This window comes from Rhizopus microsporus (assembly GCF_002708625.1).
Source record: "Rhizopus microsporus ATCC 52813 unplaced genomic scaffold scaffold_23, whole genome shotgun sequence".
NCBI classification, from domain to species: Eukaryota; Fungi; Mucoromycota; class Mucoromycetes; order Mucorales; family Rhizopodaceae; genus Rhizopus; species Rhizopus microsporus.
The window spans coordinates 15,262-42,464 of NW_019671938.1; the positions used below are offsets into that span (position 1 = coordinate 15,262).

Sequence of the window (27,203 nt, forward strand, 5' to 3'; positions counted from 1 at the left end):
TTTGTAAAAGTTTAAATTCTTTATTCGGTTTTTCCATAAAATCAGAAGAACATGTAGTCATATTTGGCAATGCATATTCTTGAATGGTCACGAAGCAGATTGCTTCTATTTGACATGATTTCTTTGTCCTAAATATCCAATCCTGAAACCTATTTGAAAAAGAAGAACATATAAAAACCCATTTTAATTGAGTCCTTTTTTTTGCTTCTTCACAGCAGTTATCAAGCGTCCCTCTGAGTGTTCAAAGATTCACCAATCAAAACTAGTCTGTCCTCATGGTCCTTGCTCTGACTCGCTTGTCCCGCCCTCTTGCTCTCTGGCGTGTATCTGGAACGTTCTCCCAATTGCTTCTTCTTTTGCTCTGGGTTCTCTCAGTCCTCCGTTCCTTTTTTTTTTTTTGTTTAAACAATCCTGGGTAGTTATCGCCGCCCTCCCCAGAATGCACCTTGGTGGTAAGTAAAGCTAATATTAGGATATGTGCTCTAATACTAACATACTTTTTCTACATACACCCATTATCTCTCTCTCTCTTTTGACATGATGTCGTTTTATTCAAACGTAAATAATTTTTTTTTTTATTTTACGACAATAATTAATAAAAATACAGTACCTTCATCAGCAACCGCTTATCCTTTGGTTTTGAAACAAGATGATAAGACGGATCTGGACAAGCACTTTATCATTCCTTCTCTATCCTTCTTTGTTTAATTATTTATACTGTGATTGTACGATATGCTAATACTTTACTAGTATTAATGTAAGGCTTACCATGTCTCTACCGTATGTAACAAGAGCTAATTCACTGCGCCTACTATGAGATGCTATATCTTGTTTCCTACCTGCAGGTTTATATGCGAGTCATCATGTATTATAGTTTTATATCACTGAACATATCAACTATGTCGCGTATATAGTGTGTACCAAATACTAACCCCATTAAAAGCGTATAAAAGATTTAATTCGACAGTAGCCATATATTTATTATGAAGATGAGTGTAGTCTCATTGGTTAGTATCATATGAAATGGATCATGTGCCTGCTTTGCACAAATTATAAATACAGATGTATGAACAAAATTCAATAATCTTGTATGCATGCGGTATGCACATTCCCCTTCACCTTATTATCAGTCAACAAAATGACACCACCCAGCCCTTTCATGCTATCTTTTAATCATGATGTATAATGTACTGCATAAAAATCAAGTCTCTGACCATATCCAGACTACAGTGAAATATCCTTATTATATCCTAGTCTGTTGGGTTGATCGATTTTCTCTTATTTATAAGCAAATAGATCATCATTTTGATAGTAAAGTTTTTTTAGCCCGAGCAAGTGAAAATATGGACTACCTAAAAACACGTTGTAAACTCGCGTTATTATGCTCGAAAAGTACAATGTCAAATAGAAGCATTTTAAACTCCATCTTCCTCTCCTTTCTTTTATTTTCTCTCTAAAATTTTTTAATCATATTTTTATTTCCCCAGTAATCACAATGGCACAAGTAGCAAAACCATCAGCAGCTTCACAAGGCGGAAAGTTCCAAGATAGAGAAAAGCCAATGGAAGTTCGCATGTCTAACATTATTGCTGCCAAAGGTACATCTTTTTAACTCTTGAATATGCGCGTATATGATGTATTAACTGATTTGAACATTAGCTGTTGGAGACGCCATCCGTACATCCTTAGGTCCTCGAGGAATGGACAAGATGGTGATTATATTTACTAATTTATTTAATAATGTCGAAACTTAATATTTAATATAGATTCAAACTGGTAACGGCGAAGTTGTCATCACAAATGATGGTGCTACTATTCTCAAGCACATGGCTGTTCTCCATCCAGCTGCTAAAATGGCATGTACCCTTTCTTTATTGTTTTACTTTCCCTTGTGTGCTAATGATATTTATGTAGCTTGTTGATTTATCTGCTGCTCAAGATGTTGAAGCAGGCGATGGCACAACCTCTGTTGTAGTATTATGTAGTTCCTTATTGACAGCAGCAGAAAAGATGCTTAACAAAGGTATTCACCCCACCATTATTGCCGAATCATTTCAAAGAGCGGCCGCAAAGTCAGTTGAATTCCTTACAGAGATGGCTACACCTGTGGATCTAAGTGATCGTAATTCCCTTTTACGAGCTGCTTCAACATCTCTCAACTCCAAGATTGTCTCCCAATATTCTACACTGTTGGCTCCTATTGCTGTAGATGCAGTCGTTCGTGTTATTGACCCAGCTATTGCCAACAATGTCAATTTGAAGGATATCCGTGTTGTCAAGAAAGTAGGCGGCACAATCGATGATACCGAACTCGTCGATGGCCTCGTCCTCAACCAGACTTCTGTTCGTTCTGCAGGTGGTCCCAGCCGTGTTGAAAAGGCAAAGATTGGTCTTATCCAGTTCCAGCTGTCACCTCCCAAGCCAGATATGGAGAATCAAATTGTTGTTAATGATTATAGACAAATGGACAAGATCCTGAAAGAAGAACGTCAATACCTTTTGAATATGTGCAAAAAGATTAAGAAGAGTGGCTGTAATGTACTTCTCATTCAGAAATCAATCTTGCGAGATGCTGTGAGTGATCTCGCTCTTCATTTCTTGGCTAAATTGAAGATTATGGTTGTGAAGGATATCGAACGTGACGAAATTGAATTTATTGCTAAATCACTCGGATGCAAGCCCGTAGCAGACATTGAGTCCTTCACAGATGACAAGTTGGGTTATGCGGATCTTATAGAAGAATCAGAGAATGCTGGTGCTCGTATCATAAAAGTCACGGGCATGAAACACGCTGGAAAGACGGTCTCGGTCATCTGTCGTGGCGCAAACTCGCTTGTTCTCGAAGAATCTCATCGCTCATTGCATGATGCCTTGTGTGTCGTTCGATGCTTGGTAAAGAAGAAATTCTTGATAGCTGGTGGTGGTGCTCCTGAGATTGAGGTCTCTCAAAAACTGATGGAATACGCCAAGACATTAACCGGAATGGAACAATACTGTTTCCAGGCCTTTGCCGAAGCACTTGAAGTCATTCCTACTACCTTGGCAGAAAACGCAGGTTTAAATCCAATTGCTATTGTCACCGAACTCAGAAATAAGCACGCCTTGGGTGAAAAGACAGCTGGTATTAACGTCAAAAAGGGCACCATTTCCAATATTTTGGATGAAAATGTTGTTCAGCCACTATTAGTTACCTCCAGTGCTCTCGAATTATCTGCCGAAACTGTCAAGATGATCATGAAGATTGACGATTTGGTTCAAAGTCGATAAAGAAATAAAATAAAAGTATTCGAAAAAGGTTTATTTTTTTATGGCTGGAAACGTTTCAATTGCTCATCGTCCCAACTATGAAACCGTCCAGACAGTTCTTTAGGAGGGTCATTAGCCAATGCAGCCAAGACATAGCCAGGCGTTTCTGGCTTAATTAAATTTCCTTGACTGTGAAGTTGAACAAATTTAGCGTGATCTTGTCCCATAGCTTTCTCACCAGAGGTACGAATCGTTGTTTGCATATCCGTATCCACTACACCTGGACGGAGAGCGATAGTGGTAACGCCTTCTTCTTCCACTGCCAATGTGCTTGCAAGATGATTGACAGCAGCCTTTGAACTGTTTTTTATAAAGTATAAATTTATAATGAGGGATTATCAAGGTCATTTTTTTTGTTACCTTCCATAAGCACCCCATCCTCTGTAGCCCTTCATGGCTGCACCAGACGAGACAATGACGATGGAACCTTTTTGAGACTTTCTGATATGAGGAAGAGCAGCTTGAGCAAGTGTAATGACAGAGAACACGTTGACATCGTACAATCTATGGGCTATTTTAATTTTTTTTGTTTTTCCAAATTATGTAAATTACTTCTTCCATTCTTCAACAGAACCTTCAGCAACAGTAGCTATTGGCTCAAGGACGCTACAATGGAGAAGCATTAGGACAATATATAATTGTATGTGATTTTCATATTACCCAGCATTTGCAATGACTGAATCCAAGTGACCAAACTTTTCAATGGCGCGTTCAACTGCTTTCCTGGCTGTTTCTTCTTTAGTCACATCGCCTACAACAAGTTCAAGTCGATCGCGATGTTCCTTTGAAACCTCGTCCGCAAGTTCTTTTAACGCGTCACTGCTTCGAGCAACTGCAACAACTTGAGCGTTAAATTTTGTCAATGCTTGCAAGGTTGCTGCTTTGCCGATGCCACGAGAAGCGCCTGTAATAATGATAACAGGAGACATTTTCTGTAATGAAAAGGAAGAAAACGAGATTTTGTCGGCATACCAATTTTATGTGTAAGCAGAGAGTTAAGGATCTGTCATTGGCCCCACTGACAACAAACCCCTCCCCAACATAAAAATAGTAAACATAAGAGTGCATAGACAGTGTTGCAAACAAAAGGCAATCTGAGCCATTATCAATTCGCACGTAGCACTCTGTAAATGAAGCACGCATAGACAGAACATACACGTGACTATTTAGACAATTTATCAATGCTTCACAAGGAATTATAAAAATATACACTCCTTTCTTTTCTTCTAAATATGCCTTCAATTGCTTTATCGACAGCAGAAGATAAGAACAAAGTACGACGTGCATTACCAACTGCTGTAAGTGTTTCTTTACCGAAATTAAAAGCTTAGCTTAACATCTTGTAGAAAATATATGCGGCCACTGTTGCACGTTTATATGTTGCTTATCCTAATCCTAATAGATGGGCATACTCAAATATATGGGGAGCAATTGCATTTTTAAAAGATAAAAAGACTCGATCCTATTATATTCGAATGGTGGACTTGATGGTAACAAAGAAACAAATGTAAAGAGAAAGAAACTAAAAAAAGGAACGTAAGAATCACAAGGGCGTCATATGGGAACAAGAACTTTATGATGGATTTGAACTTAACAAGCATACACCTTTCTTTTACTCCTTTGCTGCAGATGTAAAAATAAGGACAAAGTTAATACATATACACAAAAACTTATACATGTATAACTAGGAATACATGGCTGGCCTCTCATTTGCAGATATAGACGACGCAGATGTATTCTTCAACAAGCTGAATTCAAGAGAAACCCATTCGCACAAGAAGAAAAAGGGTAAATCCATGAGTCAACTTACGTTATTGAGTTAACATACATGTGTTCACTAGAAACAAGCGGCAAGAAGCCAAAAGGGAAACTGGATAAATCTCAGATTGGTCTGCCGTCTGAATTTAGGTAAGAAACGTGTGTGTGTGTGATGTATACGCGTGTTTATACAAGACAATCATAGACATCTAGGGCATATCGGCTATACTCCCAGCAAGGGATTCAGTGTTCAGAACTCAAGTCCCGAATGGAACGGTTTCTTTGATCAATTGAAGGATTTGGGACTTACAACGACGGAAATCAACGACAATCAGGAATTCATTCAAGATTTTGTCAGTAAACGAGGCGGTTTCAGTCAACAGCGGCCACAACCACCACCTCCTCCTCCCCGTTCGTCAAACCAAAAGACACGGCCCCCACCTCCTCCTCCTCGAAAAATAGCCTCTGTTGGTGGTAAGTAAAAGAGAGAAACCGTTTTTGTTGCAAATAAGACTTATATTTTCTGACTGTAGGTCGTCGTCCACCGCCTCCACCACCCCCTTCTCGTCGAACAGCGCCCCCGCCACCACCTATGCGACCTTCAACGCGAATGGCAGTACCGCGATCATCAATTCCAGCCCCCCCTCCTCCCATTCCGAGAAAAACGACTGAAAGCGATTTTTCGCAAAAAGCAATACAGGAAACTACCATCACACGTCCTTCACTCCCACCGCCTCCTCCACCTATACGCAAACAGCCAGAGCCATCTAGTCAGCCTAGTCGATCACCTAGCATTACAAAGTCAAATAACCCTTACAAGATGCTGGCGAATGATAATGATCAACCTGCCTTATCGGCAATACCAGCTTTCCCGTTCCCAGAAGCGACAGAAGATCATGAAGCATCTCCAGTCAATCGACCACCTCCTATTAGAAGAGCACCACCACCTGTACCTTCAACAAGACAAACGTCAACGAGCTCATTAGATGTTTCTAGTATATCAACTCTTCCAGCATTTACACCAGCAAATGATGAATATTCAGCAGTATCTCCTGTTGAAACCACTTTAAGTACAGCCCAAGCTGCTATTCCACCGCCTCCGCCACCGCCACCCCTTCCTGCTCAAACATCGCATATTCCTCCTCCTCCTCCTCCTCCTCTTGCTCCTCCTGCTCCTCCTGCTCCTCCTGCTCAAGCATCATCCATTCCTACTCCTCCTCCTGCTCAAACATCACCCATTCCTGCTCCTGCTCCCCCTCCTTCTTCCGCTAATGCCAACCAGTCACCACCTCCTGGTGATTCGCGCAACGCTTTGCTTGAATCTATTCGAGCTGCAGGAGGCATTCAGGCTCTTCGCAATACGCCTACAGAAGTCAAACGAGACCGAAGCATACCAGCGGCAGCAACTACAAGTACAACCGATGCAAAGGGAGGCGACTTGGCAACCAGCTTGATTGCTGCACTCAATGACCGTAAAAAGGCCATCTTGTCAGATGATGATGAATCAGACAGTGACGGCAGTGAATGGGATGATTAATTTGTAACATTAGTTTGATTTATTAAATAAATAGGATGAATATTAAGTAAATGTCACGGGAAAAGAGAAAGCATATATGTTCTTCTTTATGGAATATCCAAGATGTTATTTTATAATCTTATTCCAAATGTAAAGTAGAACAGAATAATAAATGATGAATAAAACTTTATTTATACAAGTTATTGTATGTTGTATTATGTAACAATAATAAATATTAAAAAGAAAAGGATGCAAAAAAAAAAGGTATATACGTAATCTATTCTTCAAGTTCGACTGATCTGTATGCGAGTGTCTTTTGTGCCGTTTTAACCGCTTCATCCGCGCTCCAATGGAAGAAAGGATACTTGTCCCGAGGTAAAGGAATTGAGTGAGCAGTATTGACACTCTCAGCATCTGAGAACTTGGATTGGTCATAGTGTGTCTCAACATGTTCTACACTTTCATCACTACTAGAAGAAGCAGTCTGCTGACGTTGAAGAGGGCCATCCTTGGAAGCAGGTACGATAGGCAAGATTTCACGAGGACCAAGATTATCTTCATCCAGACCAAAACGAGGTTGATTAGCGAACCCAGCAGCGATCAGACAAGTACGAATAGAGAGGTTAGTAATGTTTGCAAAGTGGAATTCGACATGATGACCAGCGTATCGGTTGAGCGCGTTTTGAGCATCAACAATGGCCTGAAGACCGCTTGAATCTAGACGATTGACGCTGCTACATTCAATGATCAACGCATGCAGACGAGGTAGTTGGGCACGAGCAGCATCACGAGCGGGGTTTGAGTCGTCGTTCCATGCACGATCACCCTTGCTGATGGATTGAGAATGGCGGCGAGTGTGTTCCTTGCAGTAAGCAATGATCTTGTCAGAGATATAGGCCGAGTTGGGGTACGTCAAACTTTCGTCTATACGACACATCAGAATACCTGAGGGCAGCTCTTCGACCAGTTTACCGAGTGATGGGTGGTCTTGAGGCACATAGAGATAGCTTTGTGCGTAATCTAAAGGTTGCTTTTTGTCATAAGTTGTCGAAGTATTTGATAAAGGAATACGTCCAAGAGACCAGAACCGAGGACGGGCGATACGGAAGAGAAGAATGATGAAGGAAAGACCAACGGCGGCATAGATACCATATTCAACCGTGGTGAAGAAGGTAATGACAACACCGGCAACAAAGACAAAGAGTTCCCAGAGCGAGACTTGAGCAAGACGCTTGATATAATCAGGTCCAGAAACAAGGTCGGATACTGCATGTATCACGACGGCAGCAAGACTGGCATCGGGAATATAGTAGAAAGCAGGCGTCAGTGCATACAGTGCGAGAACAACAACCAGTGCAGAAAAGATACCGGCGATGGGTGTCTTGACACCAGATCTTGCTTTGATTGCAGTACGAGAGAAAGAACCAGTTGAGGGGTAAGCACCAAAGAAGGATGCCCAGACGTTGGTAAAACCGATGGCAACGATCTCTTGATTAGGATTGATTGAGTAATCGTTTATACGACCAAATGATTTTGCAATAGCCACATGTTCAAGAATAAGAATAATTACACCAGAAGGGAGTGAGCTCGCGACGGATGATATGCTGTCTGTTGTTATGGTAGGTACGGCCATAGCTTGAAATCCAGCAGGAACTGTCTTGAGGATGCTAATGGGACTTGTCGTCTTGCCAATGTTGATCAAGAACGCAATCAATGTGGCAAAGATGATGAGAAGACCGTTTCGCATGATGCTAAAGAAGAAAAATGTCGTCGAGTACTTGGGATAGCGTCGGCTGAGATACTGGCAGCCATAACGAACACCATAAAGCCAGACGAGACCGCTAAGGCCAAAGGCGACGTCCAGTTTAGTATTTGGTAAGTTTTTGAAAAAGTTTCCAAAGATAAGATAGCTTGAGTCTTGTGTGTTGATGCCCTTGATACCAAACAGCTTTGGCCACTGTCCGATGGAGATTGTAATGGCTGATCCTGTCATGAAGCCAGCTATAGCAGGACCAGGTATAAAGTCAACAAGAATACCGAGACGAACAAGACCGATGAACATGGCAATAGCGCCTGTCAACAAAGACATGGTCACAGCAATTTCGGGACCGGTGATCGTAGGTGTTTCGCTTGTGATTTTTGTGATTGTCTGTCCGACCAAGAGTGACATGACAGCTGTAGGACCGATACTGATATCCTTTGATGTAGCAAATAAACAATAGACACAAAGACCGACAAAGGCAGTGCTATTAATTAATCATATAAGTAAAAGTGTGATGAGTATATCATTCAACTTACTATAAACCAAATTGTGGAGGAAGTTGAGCAATCTTGGCATAACCCATACTCTGCGGCACAACGACCACACCGACAGTAAGACCAGCAATAACATCACGGACTAGCCAATGAAAGTTATATCGATGTATCCAGGTCATAATAGGAAATAAGCTAATGGCATATTCTTTTGTGTTATGAGGCAATTGTTTTAAAAATTCTTGTGTCTGTTGTTTGTATGATTCCGGTTCATAGTCAATAATGATTTCACTGGCATGTCTTTGTGGTAGTTGATCTTCTTTTGAAGACATGATGAAAGTAGTATAAAAAAGAAAAAGGAAATAGGAAAAGTGTGTTTATTTAAATATTATTAAGCTTTTTGGTTTATGTAACATGACAACTTGTTGCTAAGAAACACCATAGTATTGCGCCATCCTGTTCAGTGATCACATCTTTTGTTTTAGAGGCTTCTGAGTTTGAATTGGGATGTCATTGTCCTAGATATAAATTATCGGACCAATAGAATAAAGCTGACATGAAATAAGCAAGGTGTCATTTATAATGTTGATTCCAAATGTTTGGTGAAATTTATTTATTTATTCATGAGATACGGCGCTTTGACAAATGGTAACTTCATTTAAAATATCGTCACCCAGCACGAAATCGTCGTCTTGATTATGACCCATGATGACCAGATCCTTTTCGTTGGCTAGATGAAGTAAGCATATAAAACAGAATGGCACGGAGATATCTTTCATGACTTTGGGTGAATACATCTTTTTCAAATCATTTACTACATCTGTAAACTTTTGTGTTCCATTCACTCTTTCCGTATTGTTAGTTAAAGCCTTCCATAAATTATCCTTTAATTTTTTCACATCAACTCTCTTTGCCTGTCTTGCATAATTTACATAAAGTGGTTTAGCTGTTTTTCTTATATGATTGGCAATCAACGTATCGCCATAAATCTCGGGCGTATCCTCATATTGACTATCAGGTAAGTAGTCGTCTTGATAGAAAAAAGATGAATCTTCTATAGCACTCAATATAGCTATTGTACATGTATAGATATATAAATAAATGTTATATATATAAATAAAATTTCCTTTACTTACTTGGTTCAGGATTATCCGTCATATCTGCTGGAACATCGTTATCATATTCAACATCATAGTCTCCGAAACTTTGCATCTGCTCTGCCCAAAAGTTCGCATCGGGTTCTTCTGACGTCTTTTGAGGGACTGTAGCATCGATATTCTTTTTCTTGTTTGCATTAATCTATTAACAAAGTAAGCAAATAGACCATTCCCTCGTATTTTGTTTGACTTACAGGAAACATGGGTTTCAAAAAGTATTGAAGAAGTTGTTTTGATGAAAAATGGATATCGTCTGGTAAAAGATGTTTAGATGAGTTATTCATCATGGATGTAGGTAATGTAAGCTTCTTGTTTGTTTGTTCAAATATGATGTTCTCATTTTCATCTTCATCAGACGCAGTAAAATCAATCAATTGCTCTTGTCTCTTCTTCTTGGGTCTGTCTTCTCCTCCTTCTATACATATACGTTTATATAAATAAATTATACCCCTTTATTTAAAGGCAGTCTATGCTCTTACCTCCTTGTATATCCGTAATCGCTCTTTTTTCATTTGTCGTCGTTGTAGTCGTCGTCGGCGCCTTTCGTAGCTTCCAATGCTCAGGTCCTGCCCAGTTCTTGACAAGTGTGTTGTCGAAATAGTTAAACAGGTCTTGATTTTCATTATTGAGTAAGGCGCTCAGGTAATCCTTCTCGGGGAATCCTCTTTCGCCTTCATCTAGCTCTGGGTCGTCATTTCCAATATTATCGTCCTCTAATCCTGTACTTAATAAGAAGGGGTCCATATTATCATTGTTATTATAATCGATGTCGTAATCATCAAAGTTCAAAAAGTCATTTCCTTCTTCTGGTTGTTGGTCTTCAAATGGATCTTCTGTATCACTGTGCAATTCAGGTATTTCTAGATCGTCATTGAAAAAATCAAATCCCTTGAGAGAAGGTACAATGTGTAACTCCTCGAGAAGTTCCAAACTCGGTAATTTACCTAGTGTACCAAAAAGTCAATATCACACAAACATATATCAGCAATATGTGTTACACTTTAACCGGGAGATCTCTGTCATGTGAGACCTGTCTGGCAATTGAACTTTGATTTCTGAGCTACTATTATCTGCATTATTTGAATTATCATTTGGATTATTCTCTGCGCTATTATCTACACCATCCTCTTCTCTATTTTCATCTTCTTTATCTTCGTCCATGGGATCCTCTATTTCATCTTCTTTCTCTTCTTCTTCTTCGTCTTGTTCGTCTTCCGTATCGCAGTCCACTGTTGAATCCGAAGCATCAAAAATAATCTTACAGTGACGATCAATGCCCAAATGATTCAATAACAATCCTCTGGCTCCTCCTTCATCAAAATCAGCTGATGTCTTTTTGAATAAGGGATCAACTGCAAAATCCAAATCGAACTTTTTGAGTGAAATTGAACTAAAATCCTTTACCAAACTTGCATCTGACTTTTGCGTCTTTATATAGAATAATGTGTCAGTCGGTCAAGAAAGAAAAATGAATACAAGCATACCTTTCGTCGAACTTTTCTTTCCTTACGTTCTTCATCTTCGTTATCGTCTATTTAGGCAAAATTGGATTAGGGATAAAGGCATCTTTCTTGTTTGTTTAATATATACGTGAGCTATCAGCAAGACCACTCAATAGTTTGCCTGTCTCTGTCGCTACAGAGTCTACACGTGACGTGTAAATCTTGACACACCCGTCCAAGGTACAAGAGGCCTTTTGAAAGTTGATGGTGTCTCCGTCACGAAGAAAGGTCATTTCATGAAAATAATCAATCAAGGCAAATGTCCAAGTGTTGCTTGCATTTACTTTCTATAAAAAAAAAGAAGAGAAGGATTTAGTATAAAGTTAAACATTGTGCCTTTTTATGAATTACATTATCTGTGCACAGTTTGATCCATTCTTCAAAATTAGAATACATTTGAGCTGGAGTTAAGGCAGGTACTGAAGGTTGAAGAGTAGAATTGGTCGCACCATGACTACTTGTTGAAGGCATGTTGATGTGTCTCTTATTTGATCGATGACTCATTTAAGAAAAAAGAAAAAATAATCTCAGACCCTTTCTTTCTCTGTGTCTGCTTCTCTCTGTTCCTCTCCTCTGTCTCGCACAACTGTCACAACATATAGAAATAAAAAACAAGATGCCATTAAAGGAAATCATTAAATATCCTAAAGAGTGACATTACTTCATTCTCTCTCTTTTTTTCTCTTTCCTTATGAATAGTTCTATTGGATATGCATCCTACCAACAACAATACACAGATCATCAGGGCAATAATACAGTATCAATCGTGCTATTCTTTGCCATCATCTTTCTACTCTTTATCTCTTTTATTTTCTATTTCTGGTACACAGAATGGCATAAAGTCCCGATAGATCAAAGGGGCGATCAAGAAGTGAGTCAACAACAAGAAATATATTTACTCGTAGACAACATATCAACACAAGTAAAGACAACCTTTCGAATACCCCTCTTAACCCTCTCAACTGTCCTTTGGCAAAATTTAATTGTTAAACAACCCTTTAGACAAGATGCTATTCCTATTGCTTCACATCAAAGAGTTTATGCTGCTAAATTCTATCATCTCTTTTCACTTCTTTTCATCTTGACCTTTCTCATTTCTCTCATCATCCTCATCGGTACTGTCAATTCACAGGGCAGTAGTTTACTACACGCTGTCTTGTTCGTATTCATACTCTCCATCAACCTCTACTTGATCACTCGACAACGATGCTATTACATGGAGAAGCGGAAACTCTATGGCGATCAGGACGAACACATCAATGCTGTTTATGATACCAGATTCTCCACTTGGGATACATCCATGTGGTCTAACTGGGTTCAGATCACCATTTTGATCATCGAGTTCTTCCAGCTCATGACATTCCCTTTGCGAGATCTTATCACCGTTACTCAGGCAGGTTATGTCTCAGGAAAGTCGGCTGCTGTGTCCTTTATACTGAACGCAGGAGGGTTGATGCCTGACATGCGAACTCCAGCTTGGTATACTTATTCACTCTGGACAGCTTTTGCAGTGACATGCTCCAGCCTAGTCCTTGGCTTGATCATTCATTACATCAATACCATCTATCCTTATAGAATATCGACTCGTTGGGTTCGATGGTTTATACCTGTTGCTGTAAGAAGGCTTTACATTGTCTTTTCTATGTTTTAACCTGTTTTTTCATGTATAGACGTTATTGTATATACCCATTTTAGTAATAACAAAGAAACAAGGCAAAAAACTTCTTTTTATTAACTAATCATACTAGACAACCTTTGTTAGCTCAGCAGCTTGCCAATTGTTAAATATACCCGACAATGACTTCAGCACAACCCTTCGCTGTCACTCATCCGATATCAATCGACAACTCTATCTCTGGCTGTCACTCGTTGGTTACTTTCTTGCTTACTTTCTAACCACCATCTTTCTGACGAGTTATGAACGAGTACCATCAAAAGACGAGATTGCCTATAAATCTATCAGTGTGGCTTTTATTAAGAACATGGGTAAGCAAAAACCAAGAAAAGTAAATCAAATATTCACAACGTTGTGTAGGTCTTTTGTTAGCCATTGTCTTTTTGCTAGTTGAATCAACCACCAAAGTAAATCGAATGCGTGCCATCTTATCCATCACGATTTTGTTGACCATGATCTGCTACAACATCAAGACACGCCCTTGTTATGTCGACAAGATCAACTTCTTTCGAACTGCTTCATTCACCTGTATTCTCTGGACATCCACCCTAGTCGCTGTCCTGAGCGATACAAACGCAGCACGAAGTCTAGGTCCTGTCACGGTGATTTATATTATCATCGGTGGCTGGGCGTTTATCGTTCTCTTGTTCCTATTGATTTACTTTATTTACTACACTCAACCTACAATAAAAACTTGATTATTATGCACATGATTTAAACTCACTTCTTCTCCCTTTTCTTTAATGTCAGAACCTACAAATCAGCTAGGCACTAGTTCACCTATTCTCTCTTATTTTTGCGTCTATAACCCATTACTTGGCCCAGACGAAGAAAGCGCACATGAACAGATCTTGTATTATACAGCCAAGTCAACCGTGACTCCTGATGTCAAGATGAAACACGTTGGTCTGGCACAAGCCTTAGTTAATTTTGCAGCGTAAGAGAACATCATGGTAAAGTGGTATAAACTAAAATAGACTCTTTTAAAAGGACATTTCCAACCTCAAATCCAGTACAAACTGTTCATTCTCAAAAGCACCGAATGGTCTTCTTTCAGCCTGAACCGGGCTTCTGGATGCACATGTGCATCGAGCTTGGCATCCTTCGAAAACAGATCAATTCCAAAGGCAAAGAAAAGCTTGTGACCGAATACCTCGATTCCCAACTAAACAATCGTGCGTTGGAAGGGGTGCTCAAGATTGGATATGAACAGTTCAAGGTAAAAAAGAAAAAAAAAGTGTGAGCTCTACTAGAGCTGAAAAATAATCACGAATATATAGTTATTGAATGGTACATTTGCATCGATTCTCTATGAAAATGGTGAATTCAGTCGACAACGCGCTCGTGCCTTATCACATATGATCGAAGAGTTCTTTGCAGAATGGATATGGAAGTGGGACTTTGATAGATTAGATATCATGACATTTGACGCTGTCTTTAACGGTGTGCCTCTACAGTCAATACAACGGAACAATTACTTACGTGTGTACGAGATCGAACAAGAACTTGAGCGGTTTGGACATTGTCATCTCTTCATTCTCGACTATTCAACTGGATCGCTTGTTTACAAGTCATCTTCGTTATTGATACAAGACGTACAGGCCCTAAGAAAGTACGTGATCAAGAGAGTGGATAAACAGGTCAAGGCGGAGAAAATGAAATTGGATTATATGAAAAAGGAGTCCAAGGTAAAGAGTTGGATATGAGAACAAAAGACACTAATCTTCGTAAAGACATCTGGACTAAAGTCAATCACCAAGACAATGTCACCAGCGCACTTTTTAAATTACTTTCAATCGGGTTCAAAGTCAACAGACTCTGTCAGTTCAACCAATCCGTCCATAGAATCTACCGTTACAAATAATACTACAAACAGTGAAAGTCAAGGCATGTTCCTGACCGGCCTTGTCGAATCAACAGCGATCGGGATGAATGGAGAGGAAAGAATCGTGACAAAGACAGACTTGGTTCGTGTCTATCTGTTGAGTAAAGATAAAGAAGACCAAGAACAAGAAAACAAGTTGTATGAATATTACTTGATTACATACAAAGTATATATATTACATGTTTATGTACATACAAGAGTCTGACAGATTTTAAAAGCATAAGAGTAATTTGATATGGAATCTATTGTTACCCGTCTCGGTAGAATCTGAAGACCTCATCACTGACGCCTTGTTCTATCATGACTTACAACAATGCCTAATTGATAAAGATTTAGAATCATTGACAACAAATATCTTGGAGGATATATCAACGATGCAAGCAAAAAGGTAATATAGATAATAATAATATACAAAATGGAACTAATCCATATGCAGCTTCAATCTTGGTAAACATTATAAATGCTTATTTTACGACAACACGACGCTCAACATGAAATCAACTCTAACAAAAAAGACCATGACGAATGATGTCTTCTTGCAACTGCTCGAAGTCAAAGATGATTTTGACAAGGCAAGCTCAAAGGAGATATATACCCGATCAACTACCAACTATTGGATTGCTGGTAACCGAGTGTATCATAACGGATACGACTATACCGAGTTATACTTGATCGCATCTAAAAAGGATACTTCTTTAGCAGAAGTAGAAGGTAAAGCAATCTAAAGATGTATTAAGCATAACTCATCTCTTTCAACAGAAACACTGGGTAAAATGACAAACAATTTGGCGGATGTCATGCACATTGAATAAATACAAGCCACTTTTTTAAACTTCAATGACCGCTGTAGGCCCCCTTCCCCCCTTCCCTCTTTCCTCTTTCTCTTTGTCTGTCTTTTTCTTTTTCCCCCTTGTGATAATGTTGAGCACTTTTCTGAAATCAAGTCGTTTCTTAAATAGTGCTAGAAGCTTTTCTTGTAAATAACTGAAATTTTAGTCCCTTTTATTATTCTTTTCTAACTCTTATTAGCTTCTCGTCTATGTTACTCAGTCTATGCTCAACACAATGAGGATGCACCTATGCATGCACTTCAAGCTCGACTTGGACTTGTTTCGATCGATTCAAATGCATTCAAGAAGGCATTGACGCACCAATCCTATGCAGAACAAGACAACCATGAAGCTTACAAGTCCATCGGTAAATCTTGATTTTTTTTTTTCTACAAGCTTTTGGTATTCATGTACAAACTTAGGCAAACGAGTGACTGGATTATTTGTGACCGAATTCTTTCATTGTAAATATCCCAACCTTCACCCACAAGCTTTTGAAAAGACGATTAGCGCGTACATTGCCAACAAGACGTTTGCACAGATCGCAACCGAATTAGGCATGCAGCACTCTATCAAGTGGACACGTACAGAAAAGCTAGGTCAGAGTACCGTCTTGGCCGACTGCTTACACGCTGTGATTGGAGCCGTGTTTGAACAAGGCGGTGAGGATGCAGCCAAGAAGTTTGTACATGACTTTATTTTGGCACGCGAGATGGATATTCGACCTTTGATCAAGATGGACGAACCCAAGCGTCAGTTGAGTGCCTTGTTGAGACAACTGGGTAAACCAAAGGCAGAGTCAAGGCTGTTGTCAGAAACAGGTCGACATTCATCTGCACCCGTCTTTGTCGTCGGTGTGTTTTCTGAAACAGAAAAGTTGGGTGAAGGCTTTGGTAGTTCGATCAAGATGGCCGAGTTTAGAGTAAGTGAAGGTTATGAATAAGCTTTCGTTTTTATTTATTTAAAATAGGCTTGTCAAGATGCTTTAATAAATCATTATGGCAAAGAACAAAAAGAATTCACGTTGCCTTCAGATGCACATAAAGTCGAAAAATACGTTCCTGCACCATTGGGAATAACACAAGCCATTGCTTAGATGGAAGCAAAATAAATACCTTCCTATATTATATGTGTGTATTAAAAAAAAAAAAGAATATAGAGATAAAAATAATAAACTTACTTGCGCTACCCACTGTGTGTTCTTGGAAGAACCTTTGACAGCAGCAACTTCAAGTTGACCTGGAATCGGTTGTCCAAATTGATATCTATCTGAACTGCTTAGATAAGCAGAGGTATCCTGATGAGCCAATTGGACAACGTTTTCTCTTGTCCAGTACTGTCCATCACATTCTACTTTCCAATCATCACCAGAGTCTTGTCCGTCATAGCAACTGACCTCTTGTTGTCTAGATAGAGGTGATTGATGAGCATGACTATGGAGATATGATCGTGTATTGACGTGTTTTAAGCGAATGATGGATCCACAAGGTACAGGTTCACTATACAGAGAATAGATGAATACAGTTAGTTTTTTTTTTTTAAAAAAAAAAAAAGCAAACAAACAAACCCTCTTTTACACTTTAGTCCTGAACCTGCTTCAACAAGCCATAGACTGTTGGCGTCATTTGCCTCTGGAAATGCTGTTACTGATTGTTGACCTGACCCACTTCCTTTTGAAATTATTAGAATAATCTCTAATGTTATTCCATTTACCATATGTAACACTATGAGAGTGTAGTTTATATCCAGTTGGTTTATTTGTCAGCTTGATGGCACTAGCACACGTAACCTTTTGAAAATCTAGTATACTTTTTAATACATGGCCTTTGTGTTTTTATTCAACAATACCTTCTTCTACTACAAATTGTGCATTCACAAGTAAGAATGGAATTATAAAGAGATGAAGTAATTGCATGCTTTAAGAATTAAAAAAAAAGCAGCGAGATATGGAACTGGGTCTGTTAAACCAAAAAAGGAAGTACAAGCCTCTTTGTCCAGCCTGTCATAGCTTACAGTCATTTATTTTCCTCTTTGTATCTCTCTCTCTCTTTCTCTATTTCTCTCTTCTCTTTTTGTTTCTTTACATATGAAAAATGAAAATTCAACCGAGCGGATATTATGATCAAGTACGCTTAAAGCAACCTAGTTGACAATAACAAACATTTGTGATACTTTTTATAGGAAAATGGTGGAACCATTCCAATATTTGCACCAACAATGGAAGAATTCAAAGACTTTAAAACGTTTATGGAAGCAATTGATGAATACGGGAAAAAGGCGGGCATAGTTAAAATAATACCTCCAAAAGAATGGTAAATACACATATTTTTACATGTAAATGATCTGCTTACTGTCTTTTACATAGGAGCGAACAACTACCTGGTTTGATAGCAGATAAAATAAATGACATCAAGATACGAAAGCCCATTGTAAAACAAAAGACGACAGGGAGAATTTATAAAATATTCTAATATTCACTCTAGACTCAACATATCCTCGGTAATAATGGAATATTCAGCCAAACCAATATTGAAAAAAGAGGAACATTTACAGTTAATCAATGGTTCGAACTATGTCAACAACCAGGCCATCGTCCACCTACAAAAAAACAAAAAGGTATATTATATGACATGATTGTATCTTTTTACTGACAAAAGGATAGTAAACAATAGTGGAATGATAAGTAATATTAATAACAACCAAACGTTAATTTAGGACAATGAATTACTATCAAACTATCTTAAAAATGAGACAAAGACCTCCTTCTTGTCAACAGATCAGTACAAAGACATTGAGAGATATTATTGGCGAACGATTGCATTTAATCAAGCCATGTATGGTGCTGACTTACTAGGAAGTAAGGTCAAGACAGTTATGTTTCTTTTTATTAAGCCCCTTTATAGCTTTTTTTGATGATTCAATTCATTTTTGGAATCTTAATAAGCTTGATAATGTACTCAATAACCTTAAAACAGTCGTACCTGGTGTCAATTCACCTTACTTGTACTTTGGTATGTGGAAAGCTACATTTGCTTGGCATGTAGAGGCAAGTTTCATACATATATAAATACATATACATATAACACTCTCAATAGGACATGGACCTCTATTCTATCAATCTCATCCATTTCGGTGCTCCCAAGCAGTGGTATGTCATCCCTCCAGATTATAGAAAAAAGTTTGAAAATTTCATGCAAGGTAAGGGTTGCATAATTAAACCTTTGTTACACACAAACTCAAACCGCTCTTAGACCAATTTTACATTCAATACAAACATTGCCATCAATTCCTTCGACACAAGACATTCATCATTTCTCCAACCGTTTTAAAAGAACAAGGTATCCCTATTCAACGCTGTGTCCAACAGCCGGGAGAAATCATCATCACTTTCCCTTATGGCTATCACTCTGGGTACAACCTTGACTTTAATTGTGCTGAAAGCGTCAATTTTGCTCTAGACTCTTGGGTACCGATCGGAAAGATAGCAAAGGCGTGTGAATGCATAGAGGATACAGTGATGATTGATGTAGATGAAATAGCACCAAAGCAAGAAAACAAACCACAACAAGAAGAACGTTTAAAGACAGGCATCAAGACAAAATGCGTGCTTTGTCCAGTAGAGAAGCCTTCATTCGTGTCCAAGGATGATGACTATTGTCTAATGCCTTTTGCTCAAGGTGTCTACGTACATAAACTCTGTGCAGAGGCTATGGATGAAACGTATATTGCAAAAGATAGAGTTTATGGAGTGGATGATATTCCACCTATTAGAAAGAAACTGGTAAAAAAAAAGTATGTTCTTTAAAGACTGTCTACTAAACATAAAAAAAAGATATGTATATACTGCAAGAAGAAATCAGGTGCCTGTATGCAGTGTTGCTACGATAAATGTTCAAGGTCCTTTCATGCTACTTGTGCTGTAGAATCAGGTGCCATCATGAAACGTAAAGCCGGACGAGGATCTGCGAGTAAAAGATCACTATATGACGCACACTGTTCTCAACATGATCCAGTAAGTTCCATCCATACATTTTTTTCTTGCCTTTTTTCTTAAATGTTACAATAGAAAAAAATAAAGGATAGACAATATATCAAGGAAATGGCCAACAAATTAAAAAGAGACCTAGAAATCTACACCAAATGGAAGGATGGTGTCTGTAAAGGCAGGATTCAGAAATGCATACCAAAGCAAAAGGTATGTAAAGTGCTGTTACAAAACGGCACTGTCAAAAGAGTGTACTGGCGAGACATTCAATTATCACCTCCCTAAATAAAATGTGTTTTTTGTTTTATTTCTTGATCACGACACGATCTACTCGCTGGCCATGTAGGTCAAATGTCTCCCAGATGAGAGAGTTATTGACGAGCTCGATCATCACAAAATGAAAATCAAACAACTTGGCCTCATACATACCCCAATCCTTGACCTGTTCTCGATCAAGGTCTCCTCCTGCGCCTCCGATAATCCCATATTGTATCCCGTTACGTTCTCCACGCTCGTAGTTATGTTGGTGCCCAGATATAACCACATCAACTCCTGAAGCTTCAAAAAGAGGCACGTACCGATCCTTGACGAATCGACTCCATTCGCTCTGTTGTAGGTCAAACCAGGCCTCAGGGTCCCAGTATTCGAGAAAGGGTGGCACATGGACAACGACGATCCTGAACTGTGCTTGCTTGAAGGCCTCTGTCTCGAGCTCAGCCTGTAGCCAGTCATCTTGGCTCTCCCAATCCAAGTTGCTGTCGAGTACAATAAAATGAATCGTCCCCTGTGCAAGTGAAAACGAAAACCAGTTGGACGATCGGCTATAAACATACCTTGATGTGCCGTCAAAGTCATGGTTGCCATGTGCATAGATCATGGGTGTCGTCTGGCCAAGCCCAAAGAACGTCAGGGGCGCCACAAAGTCTGTCTGCCATTGTCGTAGGTCGGGGTAGTTTTGGATCGCATCTCCCGCATGAAGTAGATAGTGTGGTTTCTTGGACGCAACCTGTCGGAGTAACGACACAAAAGTGAGCATTCCAAACTGGTTATCTGCCATTGCTGCTATTCGTATCGGTTCATCTTGCGTGTGCTTGTGCCATTGAAATGTGCCCTTGGTCAACGTCCTTTGTTCGTCATGGATCAAATAATTAATCTTTCGTCCTTCGATAGGTCCAATCTTTGTCTTGTATACTGTATGGTATCTATCCAACACTATTGGCTCAATTGGTCCAATCGTCACTGGTTGTTCTTCTTTAGAGTGATACGTTAGTTGCATCTGTCTATCTGTTGTCCCACAGTTCGTTTCCCAAACGATCTCGACATGATCTGAATCATACACATATAAAATGGGCTGCTTTCGTAATCGTCCACAAGGTACATAGCCGCGATCAAATACAGCATTGTCTAGCTTGATTTTCAAAAATGCCCAATAAACGAGTATGACATGGCGTAAACAATATAGGATGAACAGTGTTGTACACATGCATAATATTACTGTCTTTCGATGCAGCCATCGTCGTTCGTAATATCTTTTTGTTGTTGTCGTTGTTGTTGGAAAAGAAGGGTATGGTGACGTAGGCTGTTTATATCGAAATGCTATAGATGAATAAGGTTCATTAAAATCTGTTGTTTGATAATGGCTCATCCTTAAAAAAAAAAAAAAAAAAAAAAAAAATAGAGATATATTCCAAGCCCAGTTTTTTATCTTTTTTTTCTTTTCTCCTCTCTTTTCAAAATGACACCCAAAAGTGCCCATGTCGTATCATTTAACGATGTCAACCGAAACAACCTTGTACAAATGGCATCACATATTCTTGATAGAGTAAGTCAAGCTTGCTTTATTGCGATCGATTTCGAATTCAGTGGATTAGGTGAACATCATCCTAAAGACATGAACCATCGCTATGTGGCCATGAAGCAAACTGTAGAAGACCACACCATTTTTTCAATAGGTTTATCCATTGTCAAGAAAAAGGAGGAGGAAGAGAAAGGCCATTTTTATATATGCGACAACTTTAATTTCTTGACGCTCAAACAAGGTAAATTCACGATCGATTCGAGTACAGGCGAATTTTTAGTAAAACACAAGTTTAGCTTTGATCGCCTCTTTGTCGACGGAATTCCTTTCCTTCCTCCCTCTTCTAAACAACAACAGCAGCCTTCGACATTGGTGGATGTGTGGAAAGGCATAATGCAACTAATGGCGCGTCGAGATATTCCTTTGGTCATTCACCATGGCCTGTTTGATCTCATGTACCTCTATCACTCCTTTATTGGCCCACTTCCTAAAACGCTCTCTGGCTTTCTCAAAGAAATATCCAATCATTTTCCATCAGGTATCTATGATACCAAGTTTTTAGTAGAGCAAGGCGATGATCATCAAGCGTCTTTCTTGGGTTATGTGTTTGCCAAGTATGACAGATTGAGACAGAACAGGTTTGATGACAAGTCTACAGAAGCAAAGCCGTATTTTGAAATCGATGTTCAAGCACCCATTCAACTAGAACAGACTAAAAAGAATAAAAAGACTGAAGAAGAAAATGATGATGATCGACCTACAAAAAGACAAGATGTCAGAAAAGAACCTTACTGTACACAATTTGCCGTAAGAACATGACATATGCAATGTATATGTGTGTATTCATATGTCATATAGGAACATGGTTACTGTAAACTAGGTCATGATCCTCACAGCAAACTTCACGATATCCAAATAATCCTTGACCATCAAATGGGTCCCTCGATTTACCCTCAAGTCTATTCATCTTCTCTTGACAAAGACGAGCCAAAGACAGACACAAGATTGGAAGGAGCTCACGCGTCTCACTTTGACGCCTATATGACCGGATTCACCTTTTGTTATCTGTCACATACGATGGATCCTATCGAACTGAAAAACTATAAAAACAAGGTCAAGATACGAGGCATGCATGTTCCTCTCACGTTTCCTTTGAAATGATTTTATTTAATGATTTAAACTGGACCAGTTCCACCAGGTATCAGCTAATAATTATAATGAATAAACTGTATATTGCACGCATTCTAAATCAAACTTACGACACAAATGTTGTTTCCATTCAACAAGATCTGTTCCAACTTGTTTGTCTTGTAACCTTCCTTTGTATTTTCACTATCATTCAAGTTAATATACACATCCACATATACACGTCATTTATAGTTACTATTCCGTGACATCCTCCAATACCATGTCTATTTCAATCAATCAACTCGTCTCAAATCAAACAATATAAGAATGGGACACTTACTGACATAATCGTCAAAACCTAAAAGCTTTCCTGTAAATTCCTTTTCATTCTTCATGACAACCCAAATTCTAGATCCAATACATTTATCAATAAGTTCTATAAATATATACGTATGCTTCTCATTTAGCTTATTATCTTGTCCTTTTTAATAAATCATGTTACCTAATGGCAATAATTGTGATGTGGACATGATATTTTATTATTATTTAAAGAAGAAAAAAAAGAAAAAAAAGTGTAAAACTGTGTTTCAAACTATGAACACCTGGATATAGGAGCAGATTCACCACCTTCTGACCATAATGAGACAGTGATAAAGGTTGTATAGATCATCGAAACTAATCCAAAGACGATAATCAACATATCGGCCGTCTTTTGACGCCAATTGTTGGCAATAGCCTTTAGGTGAAACAAAGGAGGGAAAAAGAAACAGAGAGGGACACAGCAGAGGGAACCGATGAGAGAAACAAATTTATCGAGGTCACTTGAACCAGCAATGGCAATCGCTGCACAGACAAGGACAGCGACAAACCTAAACATGTTCTTTTGCCACTTGACAAGGTTATCATATTTACCAGAGCGAGTGAAGAGACCAGTTTCGATAATACGGATGGCAGGGAACAGCTGAAGTGGAATCGACAGACAGATCGCGAGTGCATACAGACCTTGGACCGTGTTGACAGCAGCAGTGCCTGGCATATTCAACAGAATTACCGTCTGGACTTGGCTACCAAAGGCTAGGTATGAAATGAAGCCGACAGATAAAAAGATGGTAGTGATGAAGATCATCGTGCCTGATAACACCTTGGGGAATTTCTCGGGTTCTGCCATAGACTCGGTAATAGGAATGACTAAAGAAGTAGTGAGCAGATAATATACACACATATGTAAAAGTGTTTACCTAAGCCCACGCCTTCATAAGTGAATACGGCAGTACCAATAAACATTGGGAACGAAGCATAGTTAATCGTCCATTCTACATCAGCAATACCGTGTTGAGATAGAGTAAAGAAATCATAGTAGTAAAGATACACCAATCCGATCAAGATAAACAAGTCTGCAATCAACGCAAAAGCTGACAATTTTTGAATTCTACGAATCATAGCCAGAGGTACAAAAACGGCGATTTGCGCCAAAATAAGATAGGATAGTGGTACCTGGAGCTGGCATTGAGATACAGATTCGATCAAAGCTTGAACATTTTGAGCTACAAATACCATATAGGCACATACAAAGCCAATCTACAATATATGTGTGTGTTATATATTGCAGTGGTTGGCATGTATATTGTTTTGTTTACCTGTGACAATGTAATAGCCAGCAAGACAGATAATCGCATAGATGGTCCAAACAGGACACCGCCGATATCGCCGAAGGAGACGGGAATCTTATTTCTTGTTTCGACAAGTAACAGAAATGTATAAAGGGATATAAGAGCAATGGTTGTTAGCAAGATGGTAGAAAAGGCTAAACCACCATTATAAAATCTACATTTCAATTGTTAGAATAGAAAAGACTCTTTTATAGACTCTTACGCTTTGGGTAAGAACATGACACCTGTGCCAACAAAAGATTTCAAGAGCAAAAAGACGGCCTTAGCTGGAGTAGCCGTACCCTGTACAGCATTATGTGGAGGTCTTCCGATCAAAGGTTCCTCTTCTTCTGGGCCTTGCTCTTCGTCAGCTTCTTCTTCTTCTTCTTCTTCGCTCAAGTCTTCACCACCAAAATGTCCATACAAGGCTAAAAAGTCAACAAAGGTACGAGTCATCCAGTTAGGAGGCGCCCTCCCTAACCGTGCGGCCTTATGAACAACAAAATGACGTCTGAACCCTCCAGGATCCTTCAATCTTGCTAGTGTCGGATCCAAAGGTTCGCCCTTGGGTAAATAAAACGACTGTGACCGCTGTCGTCTTGCTATTTGCTCATTCTCCGCGTCTTCGGCCCACTTATAGATATCGTGCGTAATCGCTCCACCCGGTAACTGATGGACACTCCGTAAGGCCGACCCTCTGTCGTCCTCGTTTGTGATACTTCGGTGAATGGAAGCACTGCGCAGTGAGGCAGCAGGTGACGTGTCGACCAGGTGTCGCTTGACAACTTGGACCACTTGATCCTCAGATAGGTCAGCACTCACCGTATTATCTTCTGGGTTGTAGGTTGCAGTCGACAGTGGCCGGAATAGATTCCCGCTGTGTGTCGTGTTCATATGCTCCAAATCGTTGGTTGAACCATAGGTATGATGTGACGACGTAAGGCTCTTGGGCGAAGTACCAAGCCGGGCAGTCGATAAGGCTCGATCTACTGAAGAAGATAGATAATCGGAACCTTCCCTATAGCCTTGTTTTGCATTTACTGGTAATGGCGAACTCATTTTATAAAGACAGAAAAAGAAAGAAAGAAAAAAAAACAAAGGTCAAACTTACCGTTCTTTAAATTCAATCGATTTAAAACTCCTTTCATGCAACACTCCTTATTTGCAAGTTATGGATACAAATGTGTGTGTCATCATCTGGGGTCAACAGCACTTATATTACAAATAGATAAATAAAAAAGCATCTTTTATAAACTGATGCTAAAGAACGTGTGATCAAACGTCAATGATGGTCACGCATACCGTCCTGAATCATCACTCAAATGAGGATACTCACCTCCCTTTTATTCAACTCCCGCAATTATCTTTTTCTTTCTTTTTAATTAATGCGTTCACTGATAACTACATTCTTATTCATCAGTCTTTGTCATTTGTCACTTGGACAAACGATAAAGAACATTGTTGTCTTTGGAGATTCATATTCTGGTATTTCATAAAGAAAAGAGAGTAGAAAGTAAAAATAATTGACATGGAATAGATGCTGGAAATCATCAAAAGTTGACCAATGGACCACTATGGAGTCAAAACCTAGCAACCAGTTGGGATGCTAGTTTATACAGTTTTGCATTTAGTGGAGCAGTATGCAGCAATAGGATGTATTCAACCAAGCAATTTATACCAAGCATTGAAGATCAAATAGAAATGTATTATAATCAATCACTTCAGTTGAATCCTGAAGAGACTATTACGATATTTTGGGTCGGTGTGAATGATATTTACCATATATATGAACAAGGTATTTATATTAAGTGCATAAAATGTTGTTTATATTAATGTTTTGTAGACGATGACGACAAGGGTTCCAAATTGAAAAAAGTAGTCGATTGTATCAGTACCAATATTCGCACGGTTCGTCGTGTCTTTTCAACAAATCGATATATCGTCTTTGGTATCCCACCCTTGGAAAAGATGCCATACTTTACGGATAAGCCAGATAAGGAAATTAAAGAGCATGCAGCGAATATGCTGAATGAATATCTCTCGAACGAAGTGCAAAAGTTGAACAAACATATCGAGCATCTTAAGCTGGACTTTATGGACATTCATCGCTTACTTGATGATATCGTAGCTCAGCCTGATTCTTTTGAACTCAAGAACGCAGTAGATCCTTATTGGGATGTCTGTCAGGGACAATGTATGGATGATGTCAATAGTTATGTCTGGTGGGATAAAGTTCACCTGACCGGTGGTGTTCATCGACTGATTGCTGAAAGTATCTTGCAGTCGTCAAATGAGGGCGCGCATCTGCCTGAGTTAGAACAAGTCAACAAGATGATTGAGCAAACGAAATATAGATCACCCCAGTACCAACCAAAGGCACAGACGGGTTTGATGCAAAAGTTGATTGAAAAGATGCAGAAAGAAAAGGAGACAACAAAAGAACAAGAAAAAGAACTAGAAAAAGATGAACAAGAGAACAGCAGTAATTTAAGCTATTACGTTTACTTTGGCATCTCTGCAACCGTGATCGTCTGTATTGGGTTCATCTTGTTCAATAAGAAAAGTAGTAATAGAGCAAGTCAGTTGGCTTCACTATCTAATCTACTCAAGAAAGATGACAGAGGCAGATTTGTTCCTCTACGTAATATGGATTCTGATGTTTAAAAAGTGTCCCAAAAGTTAAATAAATTATTAGATATCCAAAGCCTTTATATTTGACAACAAACCGTTTCTCTTTCATTTCATTTTCTTCTTCATCCTT

General features: G+C 39.1%; 16 protein-coding genes across 16 annotated transcripts; 9 read left to right on the forward strand and 7 right to left on the reverse strand.

The window, feature by feature from the left end:
• Nucleotides 1–1,495: 1,495 nt before the first annotated feature.
• On the forward strand, nucleotides 1,496–3,267 carry RHIMIDRAFT_286370 (T-complex protein 1; the record flags this gene model as incomplete). Its single annotated transcript, XM_023613375.1, has 4 exons — nucleotides 1,496–1,598; nucleotides 1,660–1,712; nucleotides 1,767–1,856; nucleotides 1,915–3,267. The coding sequence occupies 4 exons, from the start codon at nucleotides 1,496–1,498 to the stop codon at nucleotides 3,265–3,267; spliced, it is 1,599 nt and encodes a 532-aa protein (XP_023462178.1).
• Nucleotides 3,268–3,305: 38 nt separating this feature from the next.
• RHIMIDRAFT_207802 (short-chain dehydrogenase) lies at nucleotides 3,306–4,235 on the reverse strand (the record flags this gene model as incomplete). Its single annotated transcript, XM_023607009.1, has 4 exons — nucleotides 3,306–3,606; nucleotides 3,667–3,810; nucleotides 3,859–3,912; nucleotides 3,967–4,235. 4 exons carry the CDS (start codon nucleotides 4,233–4,235, stop codon nucleotides 3,306–3,308), a joined length of 768 nt encoding a protein of 255 aa, XP_023462179.1.
• Nucleotides 4,236–4,453: 218 nt separating this feature from the next.
• Nucleotides 4,454–4,938, forward strand: RHIMIDRAFT_268510 (uncharacterized protein). The gene is made up of 2 exons (XM_023612078.1): nucleotides 4,454–4,604; nucleotides 4,653–4,938. Exons 1-2 carry the CDS (start codon nucleotides 4,539–4,541, stop codon nucleotides 4,815–4,817), a joined length of 231 nt encoding a protein of 76 aa, XP_023462180.1. The 5' UTR covers nucleotides 4,454–4,538; the 3' UTR covers nucleotides 4,818–4,938.
• Nucleotides 4,796–5,631, forward strand: RHIMIDRAFT_72883 (uncharacterized protein). Its single transcript, XM_023615613.1, has 4 exons — nucleotide 4,796; nucleotides 4,848–5,094; nucleotides 5,148–5,214; nucleotides 5,270–5,631. Exons 2-4 carry the CDS (start codon nucleotides 5,001–5,003, stop codon nucleotides 5,544–5,546), a joined length of 438 nt encoding a protein of 145 aa, XP_023462181.1. The 5' UTR covers nucleotide 4,796; nucleotides 4,848–5,000; the 3' UTR covers nucleotides 5,547–5,631.
• Nucleotides 5,632–6,760: 1,129 nt separating this feature from the next.
• On the reverse strand, nucleotides 6,761–9,176 carry RHIMIDRAFT_268521 (sulfate permease). Its single transcript, XM_023612079.1, has 2 exons — nucleotides 8,879–9,176; nucleotides 6,761–8,826 (listed from the first exon to the last, which is right to left on the reverse strand). The coding sequence occupies exons 1-2, from the start codon at nucleotides 9,163–9,165 to the stop codon at nucleotides 6,858–6,860; spliced, it is 2,256 nt and encodes a 751-aa protein (XP_023462182.1). The 5' UTR covers nucleotides 9,166–9,176; the 3' UTR covers nucleotides 6,761–6,857.
• A 32-nt stretch (nucleotides 9,177–9,208) lies between these two features.
• RHIMIDRAFT_316005 (barren) lies at nucleotides 9,209–12,046 on the reverse strand. The gene is made up of 8 exons (XM_023615036.1): nucleotides 11,844–12,046; nucleotides 11,581–11,779; nucleotides 11,475–11,521; nucleotides 10,989–11,418; nucleotides 10,470–10,934; nucleotides 10,185–10,405; nucleotides 9,970–10,132; nucleotides 9,209–9,905 (listed from the first exon to the last, which is right to left on the reverse strand). The coding sequence occupies exons 1-8, from the start codon at nucleotides 11,994–11,996 to the stop codon at nucleotides 9,451–9,453; spliced, it is 2,133 nt and encodes a 710-aa protein (XP_023462183.1). The 5' UTR covers nucleotides 11,997–12,046; the 3' UTR covers nucleotides 9,209–9,450.
• Nucleotides 12,047–12,183: 137 nt separating this feature from the next.
• Nucleotides 12,184–13,865, forward strand: RHIMIDRAFT_241495 (uncharacterized protein; the record flags this gene model as incomplete). Its single annotated transcript, XM_023609594.1, has 4 exons — nucleotides 12,184–13,107; nucleotides 13,163–13,186; nucleotides 13,241–13,478; nucleotides 13,528–13,865. The coding sequence occupies 4 exons, from the start codon at nucleotides 12,184–12,186 to the stop codon at nucleotides 13,863–13,865; spliced, it is 1,524 nt and encodes a 507-aa protein (XP_023462184.1).
• On the forward strand, nucleotides 13,458–16,326 carry RHIMIDRAFT_268545 (uncharacterized protein). The gene is made up of 8 exons (XM_023612080.1): nucleotides 13,458–14,104; nucleotides 14,158–14,386; nucleotides 14,448–14,855; nucleotides 14,901–15,218; nucleotides 15,271–15,440; nucleotides 15,489–15,763; nucleotides 15,812–16,028; nucleotides 16,082–16,326. Exons 1-7 carry the CDS (start codon nucleotides 13,911–13,913, stop codon nucleotides 15,862–15,864), a joined length of 1,647 nt encoding a protein of 548 aa, XP_023462185.1. The 5' UTR covers nucleotides 13,458–13,910; the 3' UTR covers nucleotides 15,865–16,028; nucleotides 16,082–16,326.
• On the forward strand, nucleotides 16,301–16,918 carry RHIMIDRAFT_185976 (ribonuclease III; the record flags this gene model as incomplete). The annotated part of the gene is made up of 2 exons (XM_023605862.1): nucleotides 16,301–16,804; nucleotides 16,853–16,918. Coding segments are annotated over 2 exons (570 nt in total), but the record flags the coding sequence as incomplete, so codon positions are not given.
• On the reverse strand, nucleotides 16,807–17,797 carry RHIMIDRAFT_295043 (stromal cell-derived factor 2-like protein; the record flags this gene model as incomplete). The annotated part of the gene is made up of 5 exons (XM_023614144.1): nucleotides 16,807–17,001; nucleotides 17,063–17,381; nucleotides 17,450–17,552; nucleotides 17,596–17,682; nucleotides 17,731–17,797. The coding sequence occupies 5 exons, from the start codon at nucleotides 17,795–17,797 to the stop codon at nucleotides 16,975–16,977; spliced, it is 603 nt and encodes a 200-aa protein (XP_023462187.1). The 3' UTR covers nucleotides 16,807–16,974.
• A 178-nt stretch (nucleotides 17,798–17,975) lies between these two features.
• On the forward strand, nucleotides 17,976–20,085 carry RHIMIDRAFT_241498 (JmjC-domain-containing protein; the record flags this gene model as incomplete). The annotated part of the gene is made up of 11 exons (XM_023609595.1): nucleotides 17,976–18,008; nucleotides 18,064–18,194; nucleotides 18,248–18,311; nucleotides 18,366–18,518; nucleotides 18,598–18,739; nucleotides 18,786–18,922; nucleotides 18,978–19,080; nucleotides 19,134–19,663; nucleotides 19,715–19,894; nucleotides 19,949–20,039; nucleotides 20,072–20,085. 11 exons carry the CDS (start codon nucleotides 17,976–17,978, stop codon nucleotides 20,083–20,085), a joined length of 1,578 nt encoding a protein of 525 aa, XP_023462188.1.
• Nucleotides 20,086–20,171: 86 nt separating this feature from the next.
• On the reverse strand, nucleotides 20,172–21,350 carry RHIMIDRAFT_247649 (Metallo-dependent phosphatase; the record flags this gene model as incomplete). Its single annotated transcript, XM_023610429.1, has 1 exon — nucleotides 20,172–21,350. The coding sequence occupies one exon, from the start codon at nucleotides 21,348–21,350 to the stop codon at nucleotides 20,172–20,174; it is 1,179 nt and encodes a 392-aa protein (XP_023462189.1).
• A 252-nt stretch (nucleotides 21,351–21,602) lies between these two features.
• Nucleotides 21,603–22,826, forward strand: RHIMIDRAFT_241500 (ribonuclease CAF1; the record flags this gene model as incomplete). Its single annotated transcript, XM_023609596.1, has 2 exons — nucleotides 21,603–22,472; nucleotides 22,524–22,826. 2 exons carry the CDS (start codon nucleotides 21,603–21,605, stop codon nucleotides 22,824–22,826), a joined length of 1,173 nt encoding a protein of 390 aa, XP_023462190.1.
• A 14-nt stretch (nucleotides 22,827–22,840) lies between these two features.
• On the reverse strand, nucleotides 22,841–23,245 carry RHIMIDRAFT_207866 (U6 snRNA-associated Sm-like protein LSm5, variant; the record flags this gene model as incomplete). Its single annotated transcript, XM_023607012.1, has 4 exons — nucleotides 22,841–22,870; nucleotides 22,925–22,997; nucleotides 23,050–23,077; nucleotides 23,134–23,245. Coding segments are annotated over 4 exons (243 nt in total), but the record flags the coding sequence as incomplete, so codon positions are not given.
• Nucleotides 23,246–23,385: 140 nt separating this feature from the next.
• Nucleotides 23,386–25,336, reverse strand: RHIMIDRAFT_207797 (uncharacterized protein; the record flags this gene model as incomplete). Its single annotated transcript, XM_023607006.1, has 4 exons — nucleotides 23,386–23,981; nucleotides 24,032–24,371; nucleotides 24,431–24,617; nucleotides 24,666–25,336. The coding sequence occupies 4 exons, from the start codon at nucleotides 25,334–25,336 to the stop codon at nucleotides 23,386–23,388; spliced, it is 1,794 nt and encodes a 597-aa protein (XP_023462192.1).
• A 337-nt stretch (nucleotides 25,337–25,673) lies between these two features.
• RHIMIDRAFT_316008 (uncharacterized protein) lies at nucleotides 25,674–27,176 on the forward strand. Its single transcript, XM_023615037.1, has 3 exons — nucleotides 25,674–25,927; nucleotides 25,980–26,237; nucleotides 26,286–27,176. The coding sequence occupies exons 1-3, from the start codon at nucleotides 25,828–25,830 to the stop codon at nucleotides 27,104–27,106; spliced, it is 1,179 nt and encodes a 392-aa protein (XP_023462193.1). The 5' UTR covers nucleotides 25,674–25,827; the 3' UTR covers nucleotides 27,107–27,176.
• Nucleotides 27,177–27,203: the final 27 nt, after the last annotated feature.

Excerpts from the sequence above, each read along its gene's own strand:
- RHIMIDRAFT_268510 (XM_023612078.1), top strand. The coding sequence starts at position 4,539 with ATGCCTTCAATTGCTTTATCGACAGCAGAAGATAAGAACAAAGTACGA. Across the intron at positions 4,605-4,652 it reads GACGTGCATTACCAACTGCT|AAAATATATGCGGCCACTGT; the intron begins GTAAGTGTTTCT and ends AACATCTTGTAG.
- RHIMIDRAFT_72883 (XM_023615613.1), top strand. The coding sequence starts at position 5,001 with ATGGCTGGCCTCTCATTTGCAGATATAGACGACGCAGATGTATTCTTC. Across the intron at positions 5,095-5,147 it reads TTCGCACAAGAAGAAAAAGG|AAACAAGCGGCAAGAAGCCA; the intron begins GTAAATCCATGA and ends TGTGTTCACTAG. Across the intron at positions 5,215-5,269 it reads GGTCTGCCGTCTGAATTTAG|ACATCTAGGGCATATCGGCT; the intron begins GTAAGAAACGTG and ends AGACAATCATAG.
- RHIMIDRAFT_268521 (XM_023612079.1), bottom strand. The coding sequence starts at position 9,165 with ATGTCTTCAAAAGAAGATCAACTACCACAAAGACATGCCAGTGAAATC. Across the intron at positions 8,827-8,878 it reads CCTCCACAATTTGGTTTATA|CACTGCCTTTGTCGGTCTTT; the intron begins GTAAGTTGAATG and ends ATTAATTAATAG.
- RHIMIDRAFT_316005 (XM_023615036.1), bottom strand. The coding sequence starts at position 11,996 with ATGAGTCATCGATCAAATAAGAGACACATCAACATGCCTTCAACAAGT. Across the intron at positions 11,522-11,580 it reads TGGTCTTGCTGATAGCTCAC|ACGATAACGAAGATGAAGAA; the intron begins GTATATATTAAA and ends TTGCCTAAATAG. Across the intron at positions 10,133-10,184 it reads TTTTGAAACCCATGTTTCCT|ATTAATGCAAACAAGAAAAA; the intron begins GTAAGTCAAACA and ends CTTTGTTAATAG.
- RHIMIDRAFT_268545 (XM_023612080.1), top strand. The coding sequence starts at position 13,911 with ATGTCAGAACCTACAAATCAGCTAGGCACTAGTTCACCTATTCTCTCT. Across the intron at positions 14,856-14,900 it reads ATATGAAAAAGGAGTCCAAG|ACATCTGGACTAAAGTCAAT; the intron begins GTAAAGAGTTGG and ends ATCTTCGTAAAG. Across the intron at positions 15,219-15,270 it reads ATTACTTGATTACATACAAA|CATAAGAGTAATTTGATATG; the intron begins GTATATATATTA and ends AGATTTTAAAAG.
- RHIMIDRAFT_316008 (XM_023615037.1), top strand. The coding sequence starts at position 25,828 with ATGCGTTCACTGATAACTACATTCTTATTCATCAGTCTTTGTCATTTG. Across the intron at positions 25,928-25,979 it reads CTTTGGAGATTCATATTCTG|ATGCTGGAAATCATCAAAAG; the intron begins GTATTTCATAAA and ends GACATGGAATAG. Across the intron at positions 26,238-26,285 it reads TTACCATATATATGAACAAG|ACGATGACGACAAGGGTTCC; the intron begins GTATTTATATTA and ends AATGTTTTGTAG.